General features: G+C 34.8%; 1 protein-coding gene across 1 annotated transcript in view; it reads right to left on the bottom strand.

Moving 5' to 3' along the window:
* Positions 1-23,646, bottom strand: part of Miro (mitochondrial Rho GTPase) — a 71,925-nt gene that overhangs the window by 15,448 nt on the left and 32,831 nt on the right. Inside the window, exons 5-8 of the mRNA XM_089103675.1 lie at positions 23,082-23,123; positions 18,641-18,806; positions 5,331-5,451; positions 4,198-4,393 (exon numbers count right to left, since the gene is read on the bottom strand). Of these exons, the coding sequence (XP_088959801.1) occupies positions 4,198-4,393; positions 5,331-5,451; positions 18,641-18,806; positions 23,082-23,123 (525 nt within the window). The remainder of the gene's footprint in view (positions 1-4,197; positions 4,394-5,330; positions 5,452-18,640; positions 18,807-23,081; positions 23,124-23,646) is intronic.

The raw sequence follows: 23,646 nt of genomic DNA, 5'->3' as shown, positions 1-23,646 counted from the left end.
TAGATAATCGGATAGAAATTTTCTTCTTCTTAGAATGTACTGATAAGAAGAAAAAAAAGAGGGAAAAACGCTATTCAAAATATGTGGTATTTTCAGTAAAGCGTATATATATATATATATATATATATATATATATATATATATATATATATATATATATATATATATATATATATATATATATACTGATATTTATTCCTTAAAGATTTAATATTTTTTTAAATAAAAATGAAAATACTTTAAATTTATTTATTTTTCAGTAAAGTAAAAATTATGTTCTGGTCTTGAGAAGGTATGGAGGTTGTCAGCCCAACTCATGCTAATTTTCGCTCGTTTTGAGTTTGACTCGGTTATTTATTATAATTTCTATTCGTTTGAGTTTATTTTATTAATTGAGTGTGTTTCGCCGTAGTTTTACGCATGCAATACTTTTTAAATTTTTTTTTGCTTGTTCCTGTCTTAATTAAACTCTTTAATTATTTACTGAAAACTCATTATGTGGAAAAAGTTTAAAAAAAATTAATTTCAGTTCGTTTTTATCGACATAGTCTTTCTCATAGAAAAAAAATAATATTTTATATCTTTTGCTTTTTTTTTCTATAAGAATCTATAGTTTGGCTTACTATTTGTATGTTGGAGCAGCTTTTTTCACAATTTTTAATCCTGGCACAAATAACGTCGTTTAACTTAAGTTTATACCTCCTCAAATTGACCTAAAAAACAAAACTTTGTATAATCCCTAAAAAATTATGTCTATGCTCTTTGACAACCTGGATGCTCTCAGGCTCTTTTGATCTATTTAAATTTTAAGAGCAGAAGTAGTAACGGTAGTAGCCCCGAACCTTTTAACTCAATACCCTTATCGTTCTCGATATATTGCTGAGGTTTCTTATTGGCAACCATACACACAGTTTCTTTTGGTTTAGTTTTAAAGCAAGATTCAATTTTAAATCTAATTTAATTTTAATGGGCCAACTGCATAATTGTGGGGCATTGACATACGCAATATCTCAGCTGCAGGACTGCTTTACTATGCTGAACAAAATGGCTGTTTCAAAATTTAGACTAGATGTGTCTTGAAAACGATAGGTCTCATTACTCTTAAAAAGGGCACTAGAACTTTTAATCTTGGATTGAATTAGCTCCTTTAAAAGTATCAATGATATTTCTAGCAATTATAGAGCGGTACTGCCTATAATATTGCTTTTATATCCTTTTGAAAAACTGCATGCATAGTTTTTTTGTTTAATTGAAACTCCCCCTAAACGAGTTTCGTCTTAATTCTTTAGCGTTAGCGTCATCAGCCACAGCAACTGTAGAGGTAGTAATCAAATGAAACTCAGAGAGGAAAGAAAATAACAAAATGAAAAATAAAATCAAAAAAGGTGAAAAAACGAGGATTTTTTCAGCCAGTGGTAAAACATGAAGACGAAGAAATAAGCAAATATTTTGACAAGGACCACCGCCGAGTCGTCCTCAGTGCTAAAAAAAAAAAAAAAACCTTTCAAAATTTACCTGACAAAGACAGAACAGATAAAGAATTAAAAAACAGGTAAGAAATATTTAAAAATAGTTTACCAATATGATTGAGCAAAAATGTCTTGCCTTGAAATAGTTTTATCCGTTCTAAAGTTTCGGTTTTCATTAGATATGCAAAAAGGTTCTTTTAAATTATACCGGGTGAAAATATTGATTGAGTCCTTCAAAAATAAACTGTCGTAAATTGGGCTTAATGAAATATCTTTAGTATCTCTATTTATTGCTAAATTTTGGTTCATGTTTTTTTTATCTCAATTACCTCTTTAAAAGTTTGTGGTAGGCCATTTACAGTTGATATTAAGGTTGCCTCGTCAAAAAGAATCAGATGGGTCGGATTTTCGAAAATATGCAGGTAGTAATCATAGTATATGTATTGCCTTTTGGGGATTTGAACATCATTCACATCAAGTCCTGGGTGTTTCAACTTAATATAATTAGCCATTGCTATGACATTGCTGATATCTCCTTTTGATAACCTGTATATTTATATACTTTAGTGATTTCATCTTAATGCTCTAAGCCTTACAAGTAGTTGCAATTTAGATAGTAGTAGTAGCAGCAGAGCAGTAGTAGTAGTAGTAAATGCAGTACCGGCAATAGCATTAGTAGTAGCATGCCCATATTGTCTTTGGTCAATTTATTTTCCCCTTTAAGCATTTTCTGAAAGTTCCAACTTAAAACTTAAATCCGTTCTTGAGATACGTTCTTTTGACAATGCGCATGCACGTAGTGTCTTTTGATTTAGATCAAATTTCCCCTCAATATTTAATATATAGTACTGGGTTTTTTAGTAGTGGTAGTAGTGGAACCAGTAGTATTGGGGAAGTTGTAGTAGTAGCATACAAATATCACCAATTTGCTCAATTGATCATCTCTCTCATCATTTCCCGAAAGTTCCAAATTAATATACTCAGTCATTCCTAAGGTACGTCCTTTTGACAGCCCTTTACAAATAACGTCTTTTGGTTTAATTCAACATTCCCCTCAACCTTCTCTGAAAGGCTCATCTCAATGTCCTTTGTCTTTTTGGAAGGTAAAGATCAAACATACACACCTTCTTCAATAATATATGTAGCATGTAAACAGTGAACGAATGGCCTAACATACAACCCTTGTTCTGGGGGCTGGGAGGGAGTTAACGTCTCCCAAAGCATAATTACAGGATCTTTAACAATTCTGAAGAAAATAGACGTCTTTAAATTTTGATTGGCTGTTTGTTTTGGAAAATGATGGTCGTGGGAGCGGGTGGAGGTTGGCTGCCCTCATTTCATTTTTGACTATTAAAGAGTACTATAATTTCGAATGAATTGAGCCCTATCCGAAGTTTATACGACCAAACCTTATATATTTTTGGGGCATAGCTTAATACCCTTGCCCCCAGGCTCAGAGAGGCTATTTCAACCCCTGAGGGGCTTTTTATATGATCTTTAGACTATTTTGAACGAAATAGCTATCTCAAAATTTCTATCGGATGCATTTGGGGAAAAGAGGACGTGGGGTGGGGCTAGCTGCCCTCCTATCTCTTTTGACTCTTAAAAAGGACACTAGGACTTCTGATTTCCAATTAAAAAAGCCACATACAAAGTTTATACAACCACACTTTCTATAAAAACCTTATATGCCCCCAAAGCATAACTTGAAACCCTTGTCCTGAGGACAGTGGGGGGTTGCTATCTTCAAATACATGACTTCCAGACATTTCAACTATGCTGAACAAAATATCTATCTCAAATTTCGATGATGTGTTTTGGGAAATGATAAACGTGGGGAGGGGCTGGTTGCCCTCCAATCACTTTTGACTGTTAAAACGGGCACTAGACCGTTCAATTTCCAATTCGATGAGCCCCCTCTGAAGTTCATGCGACCACCCTTTCCGTAAAAACCTTACATGCACCCAGGGCATAACTTACAACCCTTGCTCTGAGGGCTCTAGGGGGGGGGGGTAATCTTTAAAGACATAATTAATGGACCTTTCAATTACGCTGTACAATTTGACTATCTCATAATTTTGATTGGATGTACTTGGGGAAATAATGGGTGTGGGTAGCTGTTCTCAGATCACTTTGACTCTTAAAAAGGGAACTAAAACTTCTGATTACCAATCCAATGAGCCCCCTTCGAGGTTTATACAAGCACCTTTTCTATAAAAACCTTATATGCCATCAGGCTATAACTTATAACCCTTGTCCTGATGGTTGTGGGGGGGGGGGTGCATCCTCAAAGTCATAAATTTTAGACCTCTCAACTACGCTGAACAAAATGGCAATCTCAAAATTTAGATTGGGTGTTTCTGGGGAAATGATGAGCGTGGAGAGGGGGGGGGGGGCTGGTTGTCCTCCAATCACTTTCGACTATTAAAAGGGGCACTAGCCCTATCAATTTCCAATCAAATGAGCCCCTTTCGAAGTTTCTGCGACTATTCCTTCTATACGAAGTGCCCTGGTATGAAAAAGCCAAGATACTAAAAAAAATACTTTGTGCACACATCGCTCTTTACTTAGGCACGAATACAAGGAAACCATAGCCAACTTTTGATAAAAATGCGAGAGTTATAACAAAAACCCTACTCACAACTTACATTATTACAAAAACCCTGCCACGATCTGACTTATATCACGGGAGATCGAGTGAAAAAAAAAGAAAAAAAAAGAAAATTACCTTGCTATTTGTCACAACAACGTATTTCAAGTCTTCCTTCCACAAAGTTTCAGGATACATGCTACTAAATGATTCATACTCTTTCTGAGAAAGGGCTCCATCTTTGTCTCGATCAAACTTGAGAAAAATACTGGTGAAGAAGTTAAGCCCTTTAGAATTTAACTCTGCGGTAGAACCAGGGGGGATCCTCAAGTTACTAAAAAAAGGAGAAAAGAAGATATTCAACTGCTATAAAGGTTTGAGTCTAATTCTCAGAACTCTAGGCCAACGTGAAATACTTTAACTCGATATCATCTCTTAGATACTACAGTAGAACGGGAATAGTAATGTAAAAAAAAGAAGAAAAACGTCAACACTTAACACTCGGCAATGCTACCCATTTGTTTCTAATTAATTCATCATAGGTATTATTTATCTAACACCATTACTTAACCCAATAACAATTTCTTATTACTTCGCTAGTTAGAACCTGACCACACCACTTGATACTCCTTTTTATTTCATCCATCTAACATGAGCTTAGAATCGACACTAGAAACTTCTACATTTTTTTAAGTTAAAATTTAACACGCGTTAGCATGTGTTTTAACATAAGTAAGAGACATAATTTCCACTTTATATCGACGAAATGTAAAAACTGGACTAAGGAAAATGCTTGGGGAGTAAGTAATGAGATACATTGTCCACGATTCTTCTTTCTGTTGACGTTTGTCATGAAGCATAAACACTCTTTACTGACAAAATTTCCATCTGTGTATCCAGCTCTTTTTTTTGCTTCTTCATGAAAGTCACAATTGATTTAAATTACAAAGCGAGAGTTTGTGGAAAGATTTTGTTTGTGCAAAATGTATTTTTTTTAAATCTAGCCTGGGGGCGATTTCATTATTTTTAGCGAAAAAAACAAAAAACGAATTCAATGAGAATACAAAGTTTTTTAAAAATCTAGGAGGGGAGAGAGAAGGGCAAATGGAATAAAAAATTCTTGTCGCTCATTTTATTGGTTTTGTATCTCAAAAGTTGCTTTTCGAATAACGGTTTGCTGTTACACTTTAATCTTTAATTGTAATTAGTACATATTACTTATATATTGCATATTAGTCACATTATGGCACATTTTATTAAATAAAAACTACCTTGGTACCAAATAATCTTTGGCTAGTTCAATATTGTCATCGTAACCAAATTTTCTAAGAATGGTCCATGTAGTTTCATGACGGCCTCTTTGGAAGAACAGACAATGCAAAAACAGGAAACCTAAAACGATTTATTTATGATAATGTACAGACGTTAATAAAGTTATTATTATTCGTTATTATAACGAATCCCCTAAAGGGCAGGTAAATTTTAGGTCATTAAGAATTAAGGTCCCTATGCAAGTAATTCGCAGATTATTTTTCTGAAAGTCTACGATTTCAGCGTTTCAACATAAGACGACAATCTTGTTATCATTCAACGGCTGAAATTCCGCTTTAGTCATCTATTTAATTGCACTTTAAAAAAATTGCCTTTGGATCCTATGTAGACTAAAAAATACTCTGAAAATTGCTGAAAAACGTCCCTTCTAAGCAAGTTTAGATGATTTTTCGGGAAGAAGTTTCATTAATGTCATCATTTCGGCTCAGTGAATCGATATAAATCTCATGAATATAACAATATAAGTATCTTGTCCTTTCAGAAAGCAGCTCTTAGCTTTTCGTAGAGTTGTATGTTTCACTGGAAACATAAACCTTAACATCCCTGAATATGCTAAGAAAAATAATTTTTATAATTTCATATAACTTTATGTTTTAAAATTTTGTATTTTTTTTTTAATTTTATATAGATTTAAAAGAAACATAATCTCAATATTTTTCAACATACTACACACGCCAAAGAGTATGATTGACTTATATAAGTTACCAATACATAAAACTTAACATCCCTGAGCATGTTAAAAATATTTTTAAAAATTTTATATTTTTATAAGTTTATAAAATTATTATAAAATGCTTAAAATTATGAACATCTATAAAATTATATTTTTTAATTTTATATAATTTTATAGGAAAAACAATCTAAATATTTTTCAACACTCTACACAAGCCAAAGAGTATGGGTAACTTATAAAAGTAACCCATACTCTCTGATACAAACTATAATAAACTAGTAATCCTTCATATCTATAAATAAGCAAGATAATACAAATTTAAAGTTTATACCAAAAGAACTGTTACGCAGAAGGAAATGTAGGCATGAACTCAGAGGCCTCTGGTGTCGAAGTGAATCATTACACTCCATAGCAAAGGCTTAGATAAACCTTTTGGGACAATTAGAAGTAGCATTTGATGTGGGAATGGGAAGGGGGTCTTATATTCCTTAAATGCTAATAAAAGAGAAACGACACTTGATATTGTTTCAATGTGGTCATTTTCCACTGTATCGTTTAAGCCCATAGTTGTTTCAATGCTAAACAGCCAATTGCTTTTCTTAAATCATTTTCATACATTGTTGCAAATAAGAGACAAATAATACTTTAACTTTCCTGTTAATTCTTGATATCTTTTTAAACAATTTTCGCGAAGTTCTTAGAGGGGGCTTAGTTTGATATGAAGACAAAATGAACAAATAATAGAGTTTCGAAAGTATAGCTCAATTCAAAAATTATGAACGGGTCTAGCCCCCCCCCCCCGCGAAAATTCTCTCCGGATAACTCCCTTAGATAATTCAAAATATTTATTAGAAGGGAAATCGAGAGTTATTTATTGGTGTTAAAGTGTATGTACCAGTACTTGTAAATTGTTTGGTAGCTTCCCACTTTTTCAGTTTTCTGCTCGGGAATTTAAACATTGGACTGTAAGTAGTAAAATTATTATTAAGAACTTATTCAATAAAACTAGTGTTCATCACAATTGTTGACTAAATAATCAAATCTTATCCAATATTTTACTCACTCTAACATTTGAATTCTCAAGCAGAAAACTCAAAAAGCAGGAAGCTACCAATATAAAAAGCAAGTAAGGTCAGAAAAAGACGACAAAAAATAAGATAAAATAAGAATTTATCTGACCCCTCACCCCCTTCCTTATACTTTAGGCTATTAGCACTAGTCAAGAGCACCACTAGCTAATTTTTCCATTGGGAGAGGGAGGGGGGAGTAGCCAGGATTTTAAAGGAGCATTTCTTATTTCTTCTATTGATATACATTTAGAATGTATTTCCTTATTCCCCAGGTAGGGGGGGGGGGGGGTTAAATCTCTAGCCCTTAGTTGGAGGCATCCATGGCACCGGTACCTATCCTTGTCTTCTCAGTGTTTTTTTTTTCTAAACTGTCGTTTAGGCAACTTGGCTTGACAATTTTGCACAAGAATAAGAATTTTACTTATCGAGTTTTTCCGTGGCAATTTTACCAGATCACAATTACGTTACAATTCCAATTATTTCCCTTTCAACACCCACAATTTAAAGTGTTAAATTTAAAAATACAGATTTTAAAGAAATGAAAAACTGAAAGACAACTTTGAGTTCAATTTTGCGGTTCCCATTTTTCTTTCCTTTCTTTCTCTGTCTCCCCTTCTTTCATCACCCGCTCTCTTTTTCTCTTTTTTCCCTTTCCATGATATATGATACGACCTCTTTAATATATGGTAAAAGCAAGTCTATTATCTATTGCTACTACTAACAACTTACTGCAGCACCAAGCCACCTTAGGCACACAGCAACGTTCTTTCTCCACCCCAAACTATTAACGCTTCACTCTTTACCCCCACCTATGAAGTTCCGACTTCCTTTAAATATTTCCTTATGACATTTTCAAACCTGGACTGGAAATTCTATTATCAGACGCACTATTTTCTAATTTTCAAAAATGTGCCAAAACTTTTAAGTGTCTTGGTAATCCAACAGGATAATTGAAAACCAGGTAAGCCTATTGATCCTATTTACTGACTTTAAAGGAGTAACTTTTCTTTTAACAAACTAGATATATATATATATATATATATATATATATATATATATATATATATATATATATATATATATATATATATATATATATATATATATATATATATATATATATATATATATATATATATATATATATATATATATATATATATATATATATATATATATATATATATATATATATATATATATATATATATATATATATATATATTTGTTAATAATGCCAAATGAGTTGTTTTAACCCTTATAGCAGATCTGCACGGTTTCAGTAGCCATATTTAGCTGAGTCACGGAGATGAACCATCAACACGGGTTTATCTAACAAGAGCTTATACTCATTACAACCTAAAGCCCATAGAAACTTATAAATTTTCTTTAACTAAAAATTTTAAAAAGATACACAGAGGGTTTCTACTTGACATCGATGAAGTGAAAAAAAACTTGATTCTTCCTGGCTTTTCAGAGCATTCTAAAATGTTCTATTCGTTTAGATATTCGATAAAACTACATTATTCTAAGACAACAGTTTAGTTAAACTCTGAGAAAAATGCCACCATCCAAGAAGCAATTAATAGAAATAAGAACCGGTTTGTTATGCTTAAGTTATTTCACTATGTCTTGCACTCTCCTCGTACTAAACAGAAAGCAAGAAATCACATTGGAAAGTCATAAACCGAGACACATTTGAAGCATACACCACATTTAATTTGAAAGAGGTTTATAAATACCTATTACTCTGTCTATGTACATCATAACTGTTTTGACTAAGAATGAAGATATGACTCATTTACTAATTTAAATTAGGAAAATACTTTGGGTTGTTTAGGTCAAAATGTTGTATTATTTTCTATTACTCGGCAAGACTCTTAAGTCTCTTGAAAGTCAATGTTCATTTAAGCTCTCAATTTTCACATTTTTTGTCCTTCAATCATATTTATTAATCATTTATTAAAAATCGCTATCGTAGTCACGGCTAACGCCACAACTAATTTGCGCTATTTTTTTACAACATATAAAATTCTAAACAATATATTAACGTTTACAAACGTTTTGACGATGACCTAGCTAGGAATCCAACTCCATTTTCTTGGCCTTGGCGTAAGTACACTAAACCCTGCCTTATATAGATGTTTCCTTTGCAAAGTAAGTTATTTTCCACAGATAACCTGGTGATAACCAGGAAACGCAACAGGTGTTTTTCTAATATATGGCAAAAAAATAAATTTTAGCGGTAGAGTAGAACAAAAGTCTCAAATAACTAAAAATAAATTTAATATAATAATATATTAAACACATAATATAATGAATATACAACATAATAATAAATAAAAAATAAAGGAAAAAATAAAAAATAAATACAAAATAATCAAAATAAATACATTTATTTGAATTTTACTAAAGGCGCATTATCAGGAGAAACAGAATGCCTCATGCCAAAATACTGTGACAAATTTTCAGTTAATGTTTTTATCTTTATTTCAGGCAAATGAGCTACAAAGTAAGGGTTTCTTATGAATAAAAATCAATATTTTCAACTTTTGAAGGGCATAACTGAAGCAAACCTATTCCTTTTTCTCCTAACGAAGAATTTGATCTTCGTTCTAATGACCACAAGTAACTACTCTTCTTTTATCAAAAACTGATCCCTTACCAGTCGCTCCAATTCACGAATTTTCTTTATTTAAGGGGGGGGGGGCAAACATACTACTACTAACAACTCACCGCAACACCAAGCTGCATGAGGCCAACACAGCTACGCACGCTCCTCCTTCGTCCCTATCTATTCAAAGCCTCACTTTTTACGGCCTCCCAGCAAGTTCCCGTTTCCCTGAAATCTTTCCTTATGACATCCTCCCACCCCAGCCAAGAACGACCGGCTTTCCATTTATCCGAAGACGGTTGGCCAAAACGAACAATCTTTGGCAATCTGTCATCCTTTATCCGCAGAACGTGTCCTTAGTCATTTCAGCCTTTCCCTCATTATAGCCCTAGAAAGCAGGATTTATGCACACTTTTCGTACAGCCTACTGTTTGAAATACGGTCAGTTAGTCGGGTACCCAAAGCAATCCGTAGGCGATTTCTCTGGGAAGTATCTAGCAAATCCTTCTCCGTTTTTCGGAGCGCCCATACTTCAAAGCCATATTTGACAACTGTCATCATTGTAGCTCCCAATATTCTAATCTTCGTTCCCAGACTTATCTTCCTATTCTTCTAAACTTTTTTAACTGTGAAAAAACATATTGGACCTTGGCTATTCTACTTTTAAAATCTCACTGCACCCACCGTCTTAACTAATAATAATACCAAGGTAAGTAAAGCTGTCCACTTGATCAATCTTTTCCTTACCCAACGTCACCTTTTCATCTTCACTTATTCCTAGCCTTGGCGACTTTGTGTTCTTGATATTCGTTGTCGAATCTATTCTAGCACCCTGAACTCGCAAAACCTCTAAAAGTTCATTCATTCACACTTTCATCTAGGATGCTTAAATCGTCAGCATAATCTAAGTCCAGGAAAGTGTTACTTCCCCATTTGATTCCGTGGTCTCCCACTGCCTTTGTTGTGCTCCTCAAGACACAGTCTACCAAAATGATCCATATAAATGGGGATAGAGCACAGCCGTACTTAACTCCTGATTTAATACGAAACCAGCTACTAACCTCACTTCCTACCTTCACCGCAGCATGAGTTATTCTCGTACATAGCACTAATCATTTTCATGTATTCATCTGGTATATCATACAAGGATAAGACCTTCGCCAAATCTCTTCCATCAGCTGAATCAAACGCTTGCTCTTAATCTATAAAGCTGAGGAATAAAGGTGTTTTTGATGACACAGGCACTTCTCAACTATTAATCTAAGAATGAAAATTTGGTCGACAGATTCTTTACCCTTCCTAAGACCTCACTCTTCTTTCCTTAAAACTTTGCCTACAGCATCTGTAAGTCTAAAAAGTATCATTATACCAAATAATTTACTACCTACGGAAACCAAACTAATGCCTGTATAATTACCACACTCACTTTTATAACCTTGCTTGTACATGGAGGGTTTTCCTAAAACTAATTAAAAAAACTTTCAGAAAAATAAATTTTTCAAAGAAAAGTAAAGGCCATTTTAAACGTAAGTTCAGCAGACACAAATACCTGTTAAAATTCAAACTCAAAACCACCAGAAATTACCATTAAAGAATAAATCAAACCCAAAACGAACATAAACAATCATAGCAAAAAACATACAACAAGTAATAATATAAATGAATAAATAGATATTAAAGCGAGTAACGTTAAGATTGAATATGAAAATCAAGCTTAAAACGAAAACAAATATTTTGCTATCGAAGCATAAATGAAACTTAAAATGAACAGAAATTAAATAAACAATCAATGCAAACAGACATACAATATATATTAATGTAAATGAATAAATAAATCTTAAAACGAGGGAAACTTAAATTGAATATGCAAATCAATCTTGAAACTAAAAAAATCACTACAAACAAGAGTTTGGGTATCGTCTCCTTCTCTCACTGTAAAAGTCTAAAACCTACTGCGTCATTGGCGCTTTACTGAAAACCAATTTTATTACAAATATTTTCTTTTGTATTTAATATTGAAAGTAAACATTAAGATTATAGTAAAATTATGAAATGATGAGCTTTCAGCAATTAATATCATTATACGTCAAATATTCAGCCTAATTTATTAGCTCTTTCTAAAGTTGTTCAAGACGAATATAGTTTCACTACAAACAAGAGTTTGGATACTGTCCCCTTCCTTAACTGTAAATAAAACCAAAAACCTAGTGCGTCATTGGCGTTTACCTGAAGACGAATTATATTACAAATATTTTCTTTTCCTGTTCTTATAGCACTGAAAATAAAAATAAAATTAGAGTGAAATAAATTCTTGAATTGATGGATCTTTCAACAATTAATATCATTATACATCAAATATTCAATTTGATGTTGCCGAGAGTGTTCAAGACGCATATAGTTTTCAGTAAAGCACCAATGACGCAGCAGGTTTTAGACTTTTACAGTGAGAGAACGAGACGATACCCAAACTCTTGTTTGTAGTGATTTTTGTTCGTTTCAAGCTTGAATTTCCTATTCAATTTCCGTGTCCCTCGTTTTGAGATTTATATGTTTATTTACATTATTATTTATTGTATGTCTGTTTACATTGATTGTCTATTTAATTTTGTTCGTTTTAAGTTTCATTGCAAAATATGTTTTTTCGTTTTAAGCTTGATTTTCACATTCAATCTAAGCATTACTCGCTTTAAGATCTATTTATTCATTTATATTATTACTTGTTGTATGTTTTTTGCTATGACTGTTTATTTAATTTCTGTTTCTTTTGGGTTTTATTTATTCTTTAATAGTGATTTCTGGTGTTTTGAGTTTGAATTTCAACAGGTATTTGTATCTGCTGAGCTTAAGTTTAAAATAGCCTTTACTTTTTTTGAAAAACTTATTTTTCGGTAAGTTTTTTTTAAATCAATTTTTGTTCGTTTTTGATTGCAAAAAGTTTCAATTGTTTAAAAGTCTTTATTTCGAAATCAAACTTAAAAAAAAATCAAAAAAAAATCAAATGTTCATCAAAGTATCAAAACTGGTATCAAAGTAACAATATCAAAGAAAAAATGGGTATGTGTCAACCTTGGTGTTTTCATTAACTGATGTTTGAACTATTTTTTAACAAAATGGCTATCTCAAAACTTTTTTTCGGATGGGTTTGGGAAAAAAGGGCGTGAGGAAGGGGCTCATTGCCCTTCGGTCTATTTTTACTCTTTAAAAGTAAACTAGAACTTTCAATTTTCAATCAAATGAACCCTCTCTGAAGTTATACAAGAGCATCCCTTTTAGAAGAACCATATATATCCCCAGAGTGTAACTTACTAGGCATGTCCCTGGGCCCCGGGGGGTTGTGTCGACCCCGGGGTTTTAATATCTGATGTTTGAACTATTTTTAACAAAATGGTCATTTCAAATTTCTATCGGATCGGTTTATACATCCGATAAACCCAAAGGCGTGGAGGACGGGAGGGGCTATTTGCCCTCCAATCTCTTTTGACTCTCGAAAATTGAACTAGAACATTCAGTTTTCAATCAAATGAGCACTCTCTGAAGTTTTTACGAGCATTCCTTCCATAAGAACCAAATATTCCCCCAGGGGACAACTTACCAGGTACATAACTGCCCTCGGGCCCTGGGGGGCTGTGTCAACCCCAGAGTTTTCGTTATATGGTCTTAGAACTATTTTAAAACAATGGCTGTCTCAAAGTTCTTATCGGATGGGTTTGAAGAAAAAAGGGCGTGGAGGGGGGTGGGCTAGGTGCCCTCCGATTTCTTTTTAATGTCAAAAAGTGAACTAGAACTTTCAATTTCCAATCAAATGAGCCCTCTTTGAAGTTTATACGAGCATCCCTTCCATAACAGCCAAATATGCCCCCAGGGCATAACTAACAACGCCTGCCCCCGGGCCCGGGGGGGGGGGGGGTGTGTCGGCACCGGAGTTTCTGTTATATGATCTATTTTTAACAAAAGGTCACCTCAAATTCTTATCGGATTGGTTCATCCATCCAATCAACCCAAAGGCGTGGAGGGCGGGAGGGGCTAGTTGCCCTCCATCTCTTTTGACTCTCAAAAATTGAACTAGAACTTTCAATTTCCAATCAAATGAGCCCTCTCTGAAGTTTTTACGAGCAACCCTTCCATAGGAACCCCATATGCCCCCAGGGCATAGCTTACAACGCAGACCCCGGGCCCTGGGGGGTTGTGTCGACACCGAAGTTTTTGTTATATGATCTTTGAAGTATTTTTAACAATATAGCTGTCTCAAACTTTTTATCGGAAGCATTTGGGAAAAAAGGGTTTGAGGGGGGCTGGTTACCCTCCGATATCTTTTGACGCTTAAAAAGTGAACTAGAACTTTCAGTTTCCAGTCAAATGAGCCCTCTGAAGCTTATAAAAGCATTCCTTACATAAAAACCATATATACCCCAGGGTATAACTTATAACCCTGACCCTGAAGACTGTAGGGAAATGTCCTGCTCAAAGATATAATTTCCAGAACTTTCAACTACGTTGAACAAAATGGCTGTCTCAAAATTTTGATTGGATATGTTTGGGGAAATGGTGGGTGCAAGGGGTGTTAGTTGCCTTCCAATCACTTTCGACTATTAAAAAGGGCACTAGCCATTTCAATTTCCAATCGAATGAGCCCTTTTAAAGTTTCTACGACAACACTTTCTACAAAAACCTTATTTGCTCCCAGGGCATAACTTACAATCATTGCCCTGAGGGCTGTGGGGGGGGGGGAGGTTATCATCCTCAAAGACCTAATTTCCAGAATTTTCAACTTATAACCCTTGCCCTGAAGACTTTGGGGGGGGGGGGTCATGCTCAATGATATAATTTCCAAAACTTTCATCTACGTTGAACAAAATGGCTATCTCAAAATTTTGATTGGATGTATTTGGGGAGATGGTGGACGTGAAAGGGGTGTTAGTTGTCTACCAATCACTTTTGACCCTTAAAAAGGGCACTAGAACAGTCGATTTCCAATCGAATGAACCTCCTTTGAAGTTTATACGACCACCCTTCTATATGAAGTGCCTCTGGGAAAAAAAAAAAAAACATTGGAGCCGTATGGCCTTAAATATAGGCAACGCTATAGGGTTTCCTCTGATCGCTAGGTCCTTCTCCCTTTTCAAAAATCATGTTCATAATCTTCAGCAGCTTATTTCTAACCCCATAACCACCAAATTTGAGAAACTCATTTACCACATTATCAGCACCTGGTGTCTTATTTTTTTTTAATCCTTTTGGTAGTCTAACCAATTCTTTCTCACAAAATAAATCTTCCTTCACATTCAAGTTGTCACAAACGTTTTCATTTTTCTCTATATCTTTTTTTGTAACTATATCCTGGTTTGGCACATTCTCAGAATGTTCAGCCCATCTCTCTTTAATACTTTCCTTATCACTAATTGTGGCCCCGTTCCCATCTTTTTCTTGGACAAGTACAGATCGACTATTCCCTCTCAATTTAAAACATGCCAGTACAATATTTTACTATTATGCCGTCTTGCTGCATCTTCCAGATCATTGGCAATTTTATCCACGGCCTCCACTTCACACCTCCTTAGTTCATATTTTAATACTTTCTCCACTTTCTTTACATTCATTTTGTTTTCATATGATGTATCACTTAAATAATTCTTGTACAGGCCCCTTCTTCTTTCTATTAAACATAAAGCTTTTCACTAATATTCCTAGCTGCAGTCCTAACTTTGTTCCCTAAGACACAATTAGCAACTTCACAAATTATTTTCCAAAAATCACTCTATCCATCTTCTACTTTGTCAAATTTTAAACCCTACAGTTTAGTATTCAACTCTTCCTGAAATGTTTCTCTCAAACTCTCATCCTGGATTCTACCAACGTCATAGTTTCCCGGAAGCTAGTTACCCTTCAGATTTCAGCTTTGAATTAGCCATAGACACTGCTAGATGGTGATCTTTACTTTTAACATTAATAACAGCACCTACAAAATTGCAGCAGTCTGTAGCCATTACTGTTTTCTTTTCAACATCAAATTTACCTAGGCTAGGGTAACATCTGTTCCTATTTCTAACGACCTGAGCGTTAAAATCTCCAAATAAAAACACTATATTTTTTACCTCAGGTCCTATCTATTTGTTCTTCTGACTGTAAGATAAAGCCATCTGAGTCACTAATATCTCCGTCAGTCCGTTTTGCAGGGACATATACTACTATAAATGATACCCTGCACTTTTTAGTCATAGAATGAGCGGGTAGCATTCTATTATTAATACCTTCACAACCTACACAAGACTTAGCCGCTTTATTATTCATCATAAGCCAAACTCCCTGTCTATGTACCCCATCCTTCCTGCCAGAGTAAATAAATTCTATATCGCTTAATTTCTTGTTTTTACCCCTGGGATATGAATTTCTGAAACTCACAACAAGTCCACTTCGAAGCGTCTGAATTCGTCAGTCAAAATTTCGATACGATAGTTATTTTTTAACGTCGTAACATCCAAGTTGCAATTTTGATATTCTTTAAATCATTGATATTATTTTTAGCTCGGGAAAAGCAAATGCTCCAGAACCAGTGCAGGATGGGATCCAAGACATCTTCTCAAGTCCACCCAGAAGCACTTCAGCCGGCTTAGAACCGGGCTGCAAGAAGTCACTGGGACCTCCAGTATGAATAGAGGCTTAGTGCAATCATGGTCACAACATGATTTTCAAAACTTGGCGATGCTCTTCTAACAAGAAGAGTCGAAATCCTGCACCGACAATTTCAAGCCTATTACCCCCCGACTCATTATATATTCATGCCTACAAAGATTATGCTACTACGGAGAGGCAGCCTATACTAGATAAATTAGCTAGGAAGAGGCTAGGAAAAAACATATTTTTGCAAAATCTTGGAGAGTGGGATTTATTTTTGTTTTTTTTTTCTAACGAAAATACCAAAAAGAGTAAAAATACTAAAAAGGGTAAAAAAGGGGTGAAAATATTAAAAATGGGGCATTTTTAGACATCAAGGGGGGGGGGGGGGGTAAAAAATCTAGGGGAAGGCAAATACTCCCCCCCCCCAATTGGCCCCACTGTCCTTTACAAAAGTAAAAAAAATGACGGTTGATGTTTAAACATTGTTTAGGCATGCTCGAAGAACGGGATTCGGTTTTACAAAATTCAATTGATGATTTTGTTAACAAAAGATATGCAGAAATACGACCTTATTGATAAAAATGATATAAACGCGTACAGATCCGTGTTCTTTGTTGACCAGGCCACTTCTTCAATTTCTCCATTGGGATTATTTTCTGATTCCACTCTGAGACTATAAACTTTCGTTTTTATTATGTGAAAGGTCAACCAGGATTAAAAAAAAAATTATTAAGTCTTTAATTTTTCGATTATAGTTCATAGAAAGAAAGGGGTGCAAAGAAAAATACTTTCCAAGGGAAACTTTGAGACAGCTTGTAAATTTACTGAGATGTGTTTCTCCTGTTTGATGGTATACCCTTAGTACTGTCTAAACATAGATTATCAAATAAAATTATTTTCTGCTTTTTAGTCCATTTGTAAACGAGTTAAAAAGATTATATTTATTATTCTTGACATTTCAGTCTTCCGACTCTAATATCATGAAACTGCATTTATTTGTTTGCAAACATTTGTGCACTTTACATTTCTAACTACTATGCCCTCTTTATTTCCAACTGGAACCAGTTAAGAATCTTTTCTAAGATTCGAACCTATGTTACCACGGCCACAGGCAAGCGGTCTTACCGCTTCGCTATCAAGTCTTATAATTGAGACAAAAAAGGAAGAAGCTATCAAATTGCTCCTCTACTACAGTTAAAAAGTGTCATCGTTTGGAATTACATAAAGAATATGATAATACCTAGCAAGTTTATAAGCTACCTCAAAAGAAACTTATTCCCCTTGAGCATTTTCTTCGCACCTCTGCTTCCCAATGGATTTTATAATAATCAAACGAAATTTCATGGTCTTAGGGCAGAATCGAAAGATAATTTCAAGGCAGAAAGCGAGAAAGAGGTCCAATCAATATATGACACTGGTCTGTATGCACTTATATTATTTTTGTTGCGTTTGTATCAACAAGGTCTGATTTCTGCATACCCTTTGGTAACATAAACACCCATTGAATTTTAGAAACAGAAACGCACTCTTTGAGTATGCCTGGACAATATTTGAATTCCAATTAAAAAAAATACTGCATTGAGTCAATTAATTTGATCATTTCCTCTTAGACCAAATCATTGTCACTTTTGTCAAATAATAGACTGGAAACTTAAACTGCAAAAACGTTCTTCAACTGGCACGAAATACGCATGACTTAAACTGCTAAAACCTCTAAACTGCTTAAACTGCTAAAACTTAAACTGCTAAAACGTCCTTCAACTGGCACAAAATACACATGACTTAAACTGCCTAAACGTCTATACTGCATAAACTGCTAAAACTTCCTTCAACTGGCACGAAATACGCATGACTTAAACTGCTAAAACGTCTAAACTGCTAAACCTTAAACTGCTAAAACGTCTTTCAACTGGCACGAAATATGCATGACTTAAACTGCTAAAACGTCTAAACTGCTTAAACTGCTAAAACGTCCTTCAACTGGCACGAAATACGCATGACTCATCACCACATCAAGCTCTCGCTCATACTTAAACGAAACTGAAAGTCTAGAGGAGGGTGTAAGGATAATTCTTAATCATATTGGAGTGAAAGACAAGCGTGCATAGCTGTGTTAGCCTCAAGTAGATTCGTGCTGCGACGAGTTGTTAGTAGCAGTACCACCGGTTCATATCCTATCAGAGGAGAAGACCCAGGACGTCCCATAAGAATAGACTGGACACAAGTAAGTAAGCTGTGAAGTAATTAATCAGTTTTATAATCCAATTTTAACCACACCTTTTAAAGTAATTCCTCCATCTTTAACCCCATCGTTTGTTTGGTTTCTGACAACATTTCGAACATCATCCAGAGCTTGCGGATTTAAGGAGGCTCCAAAACATCGATGTTGAAACGCATTCAGCTCCTCATCGTTTAATACCATATCGTTGTCCATATCAAATACCTCGAGAAAAAATACATAAAAATAGTACGACCAGTACACAAATTGTACAAAAAAATAGTACACAAATCTTTTAGCCGTAACGTAAAAAAGAAGAAAATATAAACAAAAAATGAAAAAAAAGGTACTGTAGGTCTAAGTGAAATTATTTCCCAATGACATTCAGAACGACCCAGGCACAATAAATAAAACTACAATCTAAAGCCCAAAATCCATCAAGGCTCTGTTGAGGCAATCGGATAAAATGAGACAAGTTATTTTTTTTTTTAAATAGGTCTATTCAACTTTATGGCTACTTTTTTTGGCAGCCTGGCCGGCTGGAACTATTATTTATATTATTGCTTGGTTTTTCTCATTTTCCCTTAAATTATTCATTTATGCAATGTTTAATAGTTGGGCCTTACTTGGGCAGTCTTTTCTTTTCACTGTCAATTGCCGACTTTTTTTTCAGACTTTCCTCTTTCATTGTAGAAATTGCTTCGCTCTTTTTATGACATTTCCTGATGTGTATAATATAGATAAAATTGATCTTCTCATACACTTATGGATCAGCAGTCATTTCAATAGTCGAATTGCTCATATTTATTATTTTAAGAGGAAGAAGAAGTCCTGGTATAGCCGATTCTTTTCATATAGGCTACATGCAGTGTATCGGAACTGTTTTACATGTTTACATAACATGCATGTTTACATAACATAACATACATAACATGCATGTTTAGGCAGTCTTGCTGGTCCTGCAGGTAAACGCCCCTTAAGGTGTTCGAAGCAGGCAAAACCAGTTATTTAACTTTGCTTCTGTATTGTATGGATTAATTGTTACCATTCTTATTAGGTGCTGTTTTACCTACTCACATGCACTGATACTATCCCGTACTTGAAAGGAGCCAACCCCATAGTCCCCCACGCTAAAAACCCACTCTTTACGCTAAAATGTTGCTAGCTATTAATTGAACACTTTTCTGAGTGCGACCAATGCAACCACTTGATAATTGCATCTAACCCAGTTAGCTTTTAGACTTCACTGCATTTAGCTGATTGATACATTGGATATCACTTTGTTGCGTGTTAAAAATCAAAGCTTAGTTTTCGAATTTAAGATTTTTAATCAAGTGTGCAGCATGCTCTGTTTGTGATGAACAAGGAACACTTGGGTAATTATTTAGTTGTGCTTTCTCTTACACTGCCATGGTGCTTGTGCAAGGGGCATCAGCGAGTCAAAGGTACACGAGGGGATACAAGCATAGTCTCGTATGAATAAAGATTGAGATTTGCTCAGCCAAAAAAAGGATTAGAAATTTTTGCAAATATACATTCAAATTGAAAGAAAATATCACATGTTGTAAAAGCGATTATTCGAAAAGACATAATCACACATCAAATCATTGTGCCAGCAAATCTCATGCTATTATTTTTCTTACTTAAACCACGTCTTTTGAAATGTGCGAGTATGTTTTAATTTGTGACTTATTTCTTCAACTCATTTTTTGTCCGTGTATCTCGAAGTTATGTCGATGAGCTCCAAAACGAAGAGCCCAATTTCTCAACTCTGAATTCAAACCTGGTTCTTTTTCTATAAACTTTTTTTGGGCTGAATAATGCATGAGTAGGAAAACAGTCAAGCATGCACGAAATAAAAAGGAATTATGGAAGACCACAGTAACAGGTACAAAACCAAGTATGCAGGAATTTTTGCGAACGGGAGGGGGGAGGGAGGGGGATAAAAAAAACACTTTCATTAGATAATTTCACTAAAAAGTGCCCGGAAATTTTGGATTCTGGGGGAAGGGCCGGGACCCGAGGCCATCCCCTTGTTACTTCCCTGTCCGTTCCATCTGTCCATCTGGCAAGTTGAGCTCCCATCAATTGTGAACTAAGTTTTTATGATTGCGCGGTCGGAGTCAGGATTGAAAACTGGATGCATCAAAGGGAAAGTCAATTTTAACATCTGAGATGAATAGTAGGGTAATATTTGGTTTTCCTTTTGGTAAAATAACATCTCATTTTGTACAGATAGAGAAATCCCAAAGAAAGTTGAAGAATATCCTACACATCCATATTTTCGCAATTTAAATCATCCACTTATCAAGCGCATTGTTACGCTTTGTTAAGGAAGAACACCCATCGTTGGCTTTGATAGGTTTGGATTTTATCTTTTTCTTAAGCATTTACAAAAAAAAAAAACAACTTGTCGACATAAATAAAGTTTTGTGTAATTGATTTATACCGTTAAACAATTTCGAAACAGTAATTCCAGAACAAAAGCATCCAAAAATTCCTTCGGGCCTTTTCTCTACAAAAGAAAAGATCCATGTTGCAACAAATAATAAACGTCATGAAAACAAAAACTAATTTACTACGACCCATATGCCCCAGCTACAAATGTTATTGTTGCTTAACATACTAGGAGCTAGAACAGCCGTCTCAACGGTTGAACAGAACAGCTCGGAACAGCCCTACTCCTTTAGCGTACGCACCGATAGGCATTCGAAGAAGAAGAAAAGGCCATTCTGCTTCTGTGTTTATGTCCGTGGAAACATGAAATCACTATTGATTACGACTCCACCTCAGTTAGGATTCTGGGTAACTTTTTCGTTTTTTTTTCATATCAAGGATTGCTTTTTGTAACCTGTTTTGAACCTCTTAAATGTAAAAGAAATACTCAAAATAAATCGTGGGAAACAGGATGAACGAACCTCCGTGCGTTTAATGCTAAGAGATTTTGAAGGAGAAAAAACAGCAATAAACTCCTATGAGGACTATTGAAAGATTTTATCAACGGGCTGGGATTTGGAAATCACGCAAACTATGTTTTAGGCGTAAATTTCCAAATTTTCATGGGCACAGGGTCTTTTAGAATCTTTGTGACACAAAACCCGAGTATCCACCATATCTAATATAAAGAAGAAACCCATTTATAGAATTTAAAAATACAAAAATATAAAAAATAAAAAAAGAAATAAAAAAAAAATAAAAATGAGGAAAAAAGGGAGTGATATTTTAAACAAAGCAGTGGACAAAAAAATAATAATAATAAAGGGAAAAAACTTGAAATTTTCGGCTCCACGGCCCTTATGAATGGAGAAAAAAAAGAATTAAGCTAAATTAAAAACAATATTTAAAGAAAAACAAAACAACGATCACACAGGCTATATATAATCTAACGTATTTACTGTCAACGACTTCATTAACTATAAGCCATTAAGTTGTAGACTGCATTATAAAGAAATATACTAAAATTTATATTACCAGTATTGGTGTTCCACTGATTAATTACTACCTTCATTATCTATCATTTACGTGCACTCTGCTGGATATATATTTAACATGCTTGGTCGAGTGGTACAACAGATGGCTGATACGCAGGAGACTGTGGGGCTCAAATCCCACAAATAGCAGAATTTTCGCAGCAAGTTTAATTTATTTGTTGTTTATTAGTTTACTGTTTGTTGTTGATGTGGAGAGGCAACAAGATTCCAAACACTAAAGTACTTCAGACACAATTAAGTTGCAAGACAGGCCTGTGCAATAGAAGTTTTGAAAACTTGGTTATACCACTTCAGGTTTCTTATCTTACAAACTCCAAGATCTGACTTAGTCATTTCCATTTCAGAATTTTATTTAAAAAAAAGGAGGCTCCTAGTTCGGCAAAATTTATCGCTAGCTCAATGGTCACAGCTAGCTGGGGAGGGGACTCATTGCCCCCCCTCCCCTTAGATAAATTCTCAAACTTATATGAGAGTAAAACTAAGGCTGAATAATGACGGGGCATCTGCGTCCCCTAGCTCATTGCTTTCCTACTCCCCCTCCTCCATAGAAAAGACCTTGGAATAATCATAGCCATTGAATTTAAAACATCACAAAATAAAGTTATGATTTATCGAATGAAAGTAAGCTTGTAGAGCAATATTTGGTTACCCCACCCCCCCCCACAAAAAAAAAGAAAATAAGAGATAGTTACTGAATATATATTTTTGCTTTTTGTCAAGCTTAGCTCTGAGATCCACTTTGTCGGGGCTTTTGGGGAGGATTCTGAGACAGTTTTCTGATAAATGCAGTGAAAAGCACATTCCCTATCCAAAAATTCCCTCGAGTTACAAAAGAAAAGCTATTTTAGCCCTAACTAAGAAATTATTCTAAGAAAACCACACATTAAAAATAGCCTTTGGAGATTTGCTTTAATTTAGAACAGACGGAGTGTACATAATAGACATTCACTCTTGATCAGCTTTCAGTATTTTTCACAGGCTACTTGTCATACAAATAGAAAAAACTTACCATAAATATCCTTGTCAGAGCTTGCTTGCACTTTGGCGTTAGCTAAAAGAGGTAAAATCCAAATTAGTCGGAATGAACTGCTGGAATACTTGCAGTGTATTAACAGGTAAATTGAAAAAAAAAACAGATAATAAGATGGATCTAACAGAGAATGAGTGAGAGAGAGCGAGAGAGAGAGGGAAAAAGAGAGATAGAGGGAGAGAGAGAGAGAGAGAGAGAGAGAGAGAGAGAGAGAGAGAGAGAGAGAGAGAGAGAGAGAGAGAGAGAGAGAGAGAGAGAGAGAGAGAGAGAGAGAGAGAGAGAGAGAGAGAGGGAAAGAGAGAGCGAATGCTAACGGAAGTGTCGGCCTCTGGTTGCTTTTTACGATGATATAAAGCGTGTCTCCAAAAGACATCAGGATTTTAATCTATTATAAATCGAATTTTTTTATTTGAAAAAAGCAAACAAAACATATTATTCTCTTCAGGAGATGTTCAGATTATGCGTAAAACACAATATCAGGCGCAAGACCACTCCATGCTAGCCCTACAACCACCCGTTCTGCCCATGAAAATAACCATCACTC

Source organism: Artemia sp. Qi Xiang Cuo, chromosome 17, assembly GCF_049724085.1.
Source record: "Artemia sp. Qi Xiang Cuo chromosome 17, ASM4972408v1, whole genome shotgun sequence".
NCBI lineage: Eukaryota > Metazoa > Arthropoda > Branchiopoda > Anostraca > Artemiidae > Artemia > Artemia sp. Qi Xiang Cuo.
The sequence above is the reverse complement of the archived record's forward strand: the minus strand, read 5'-3'. Positions and strand labels throughout refer to the sequence as shown.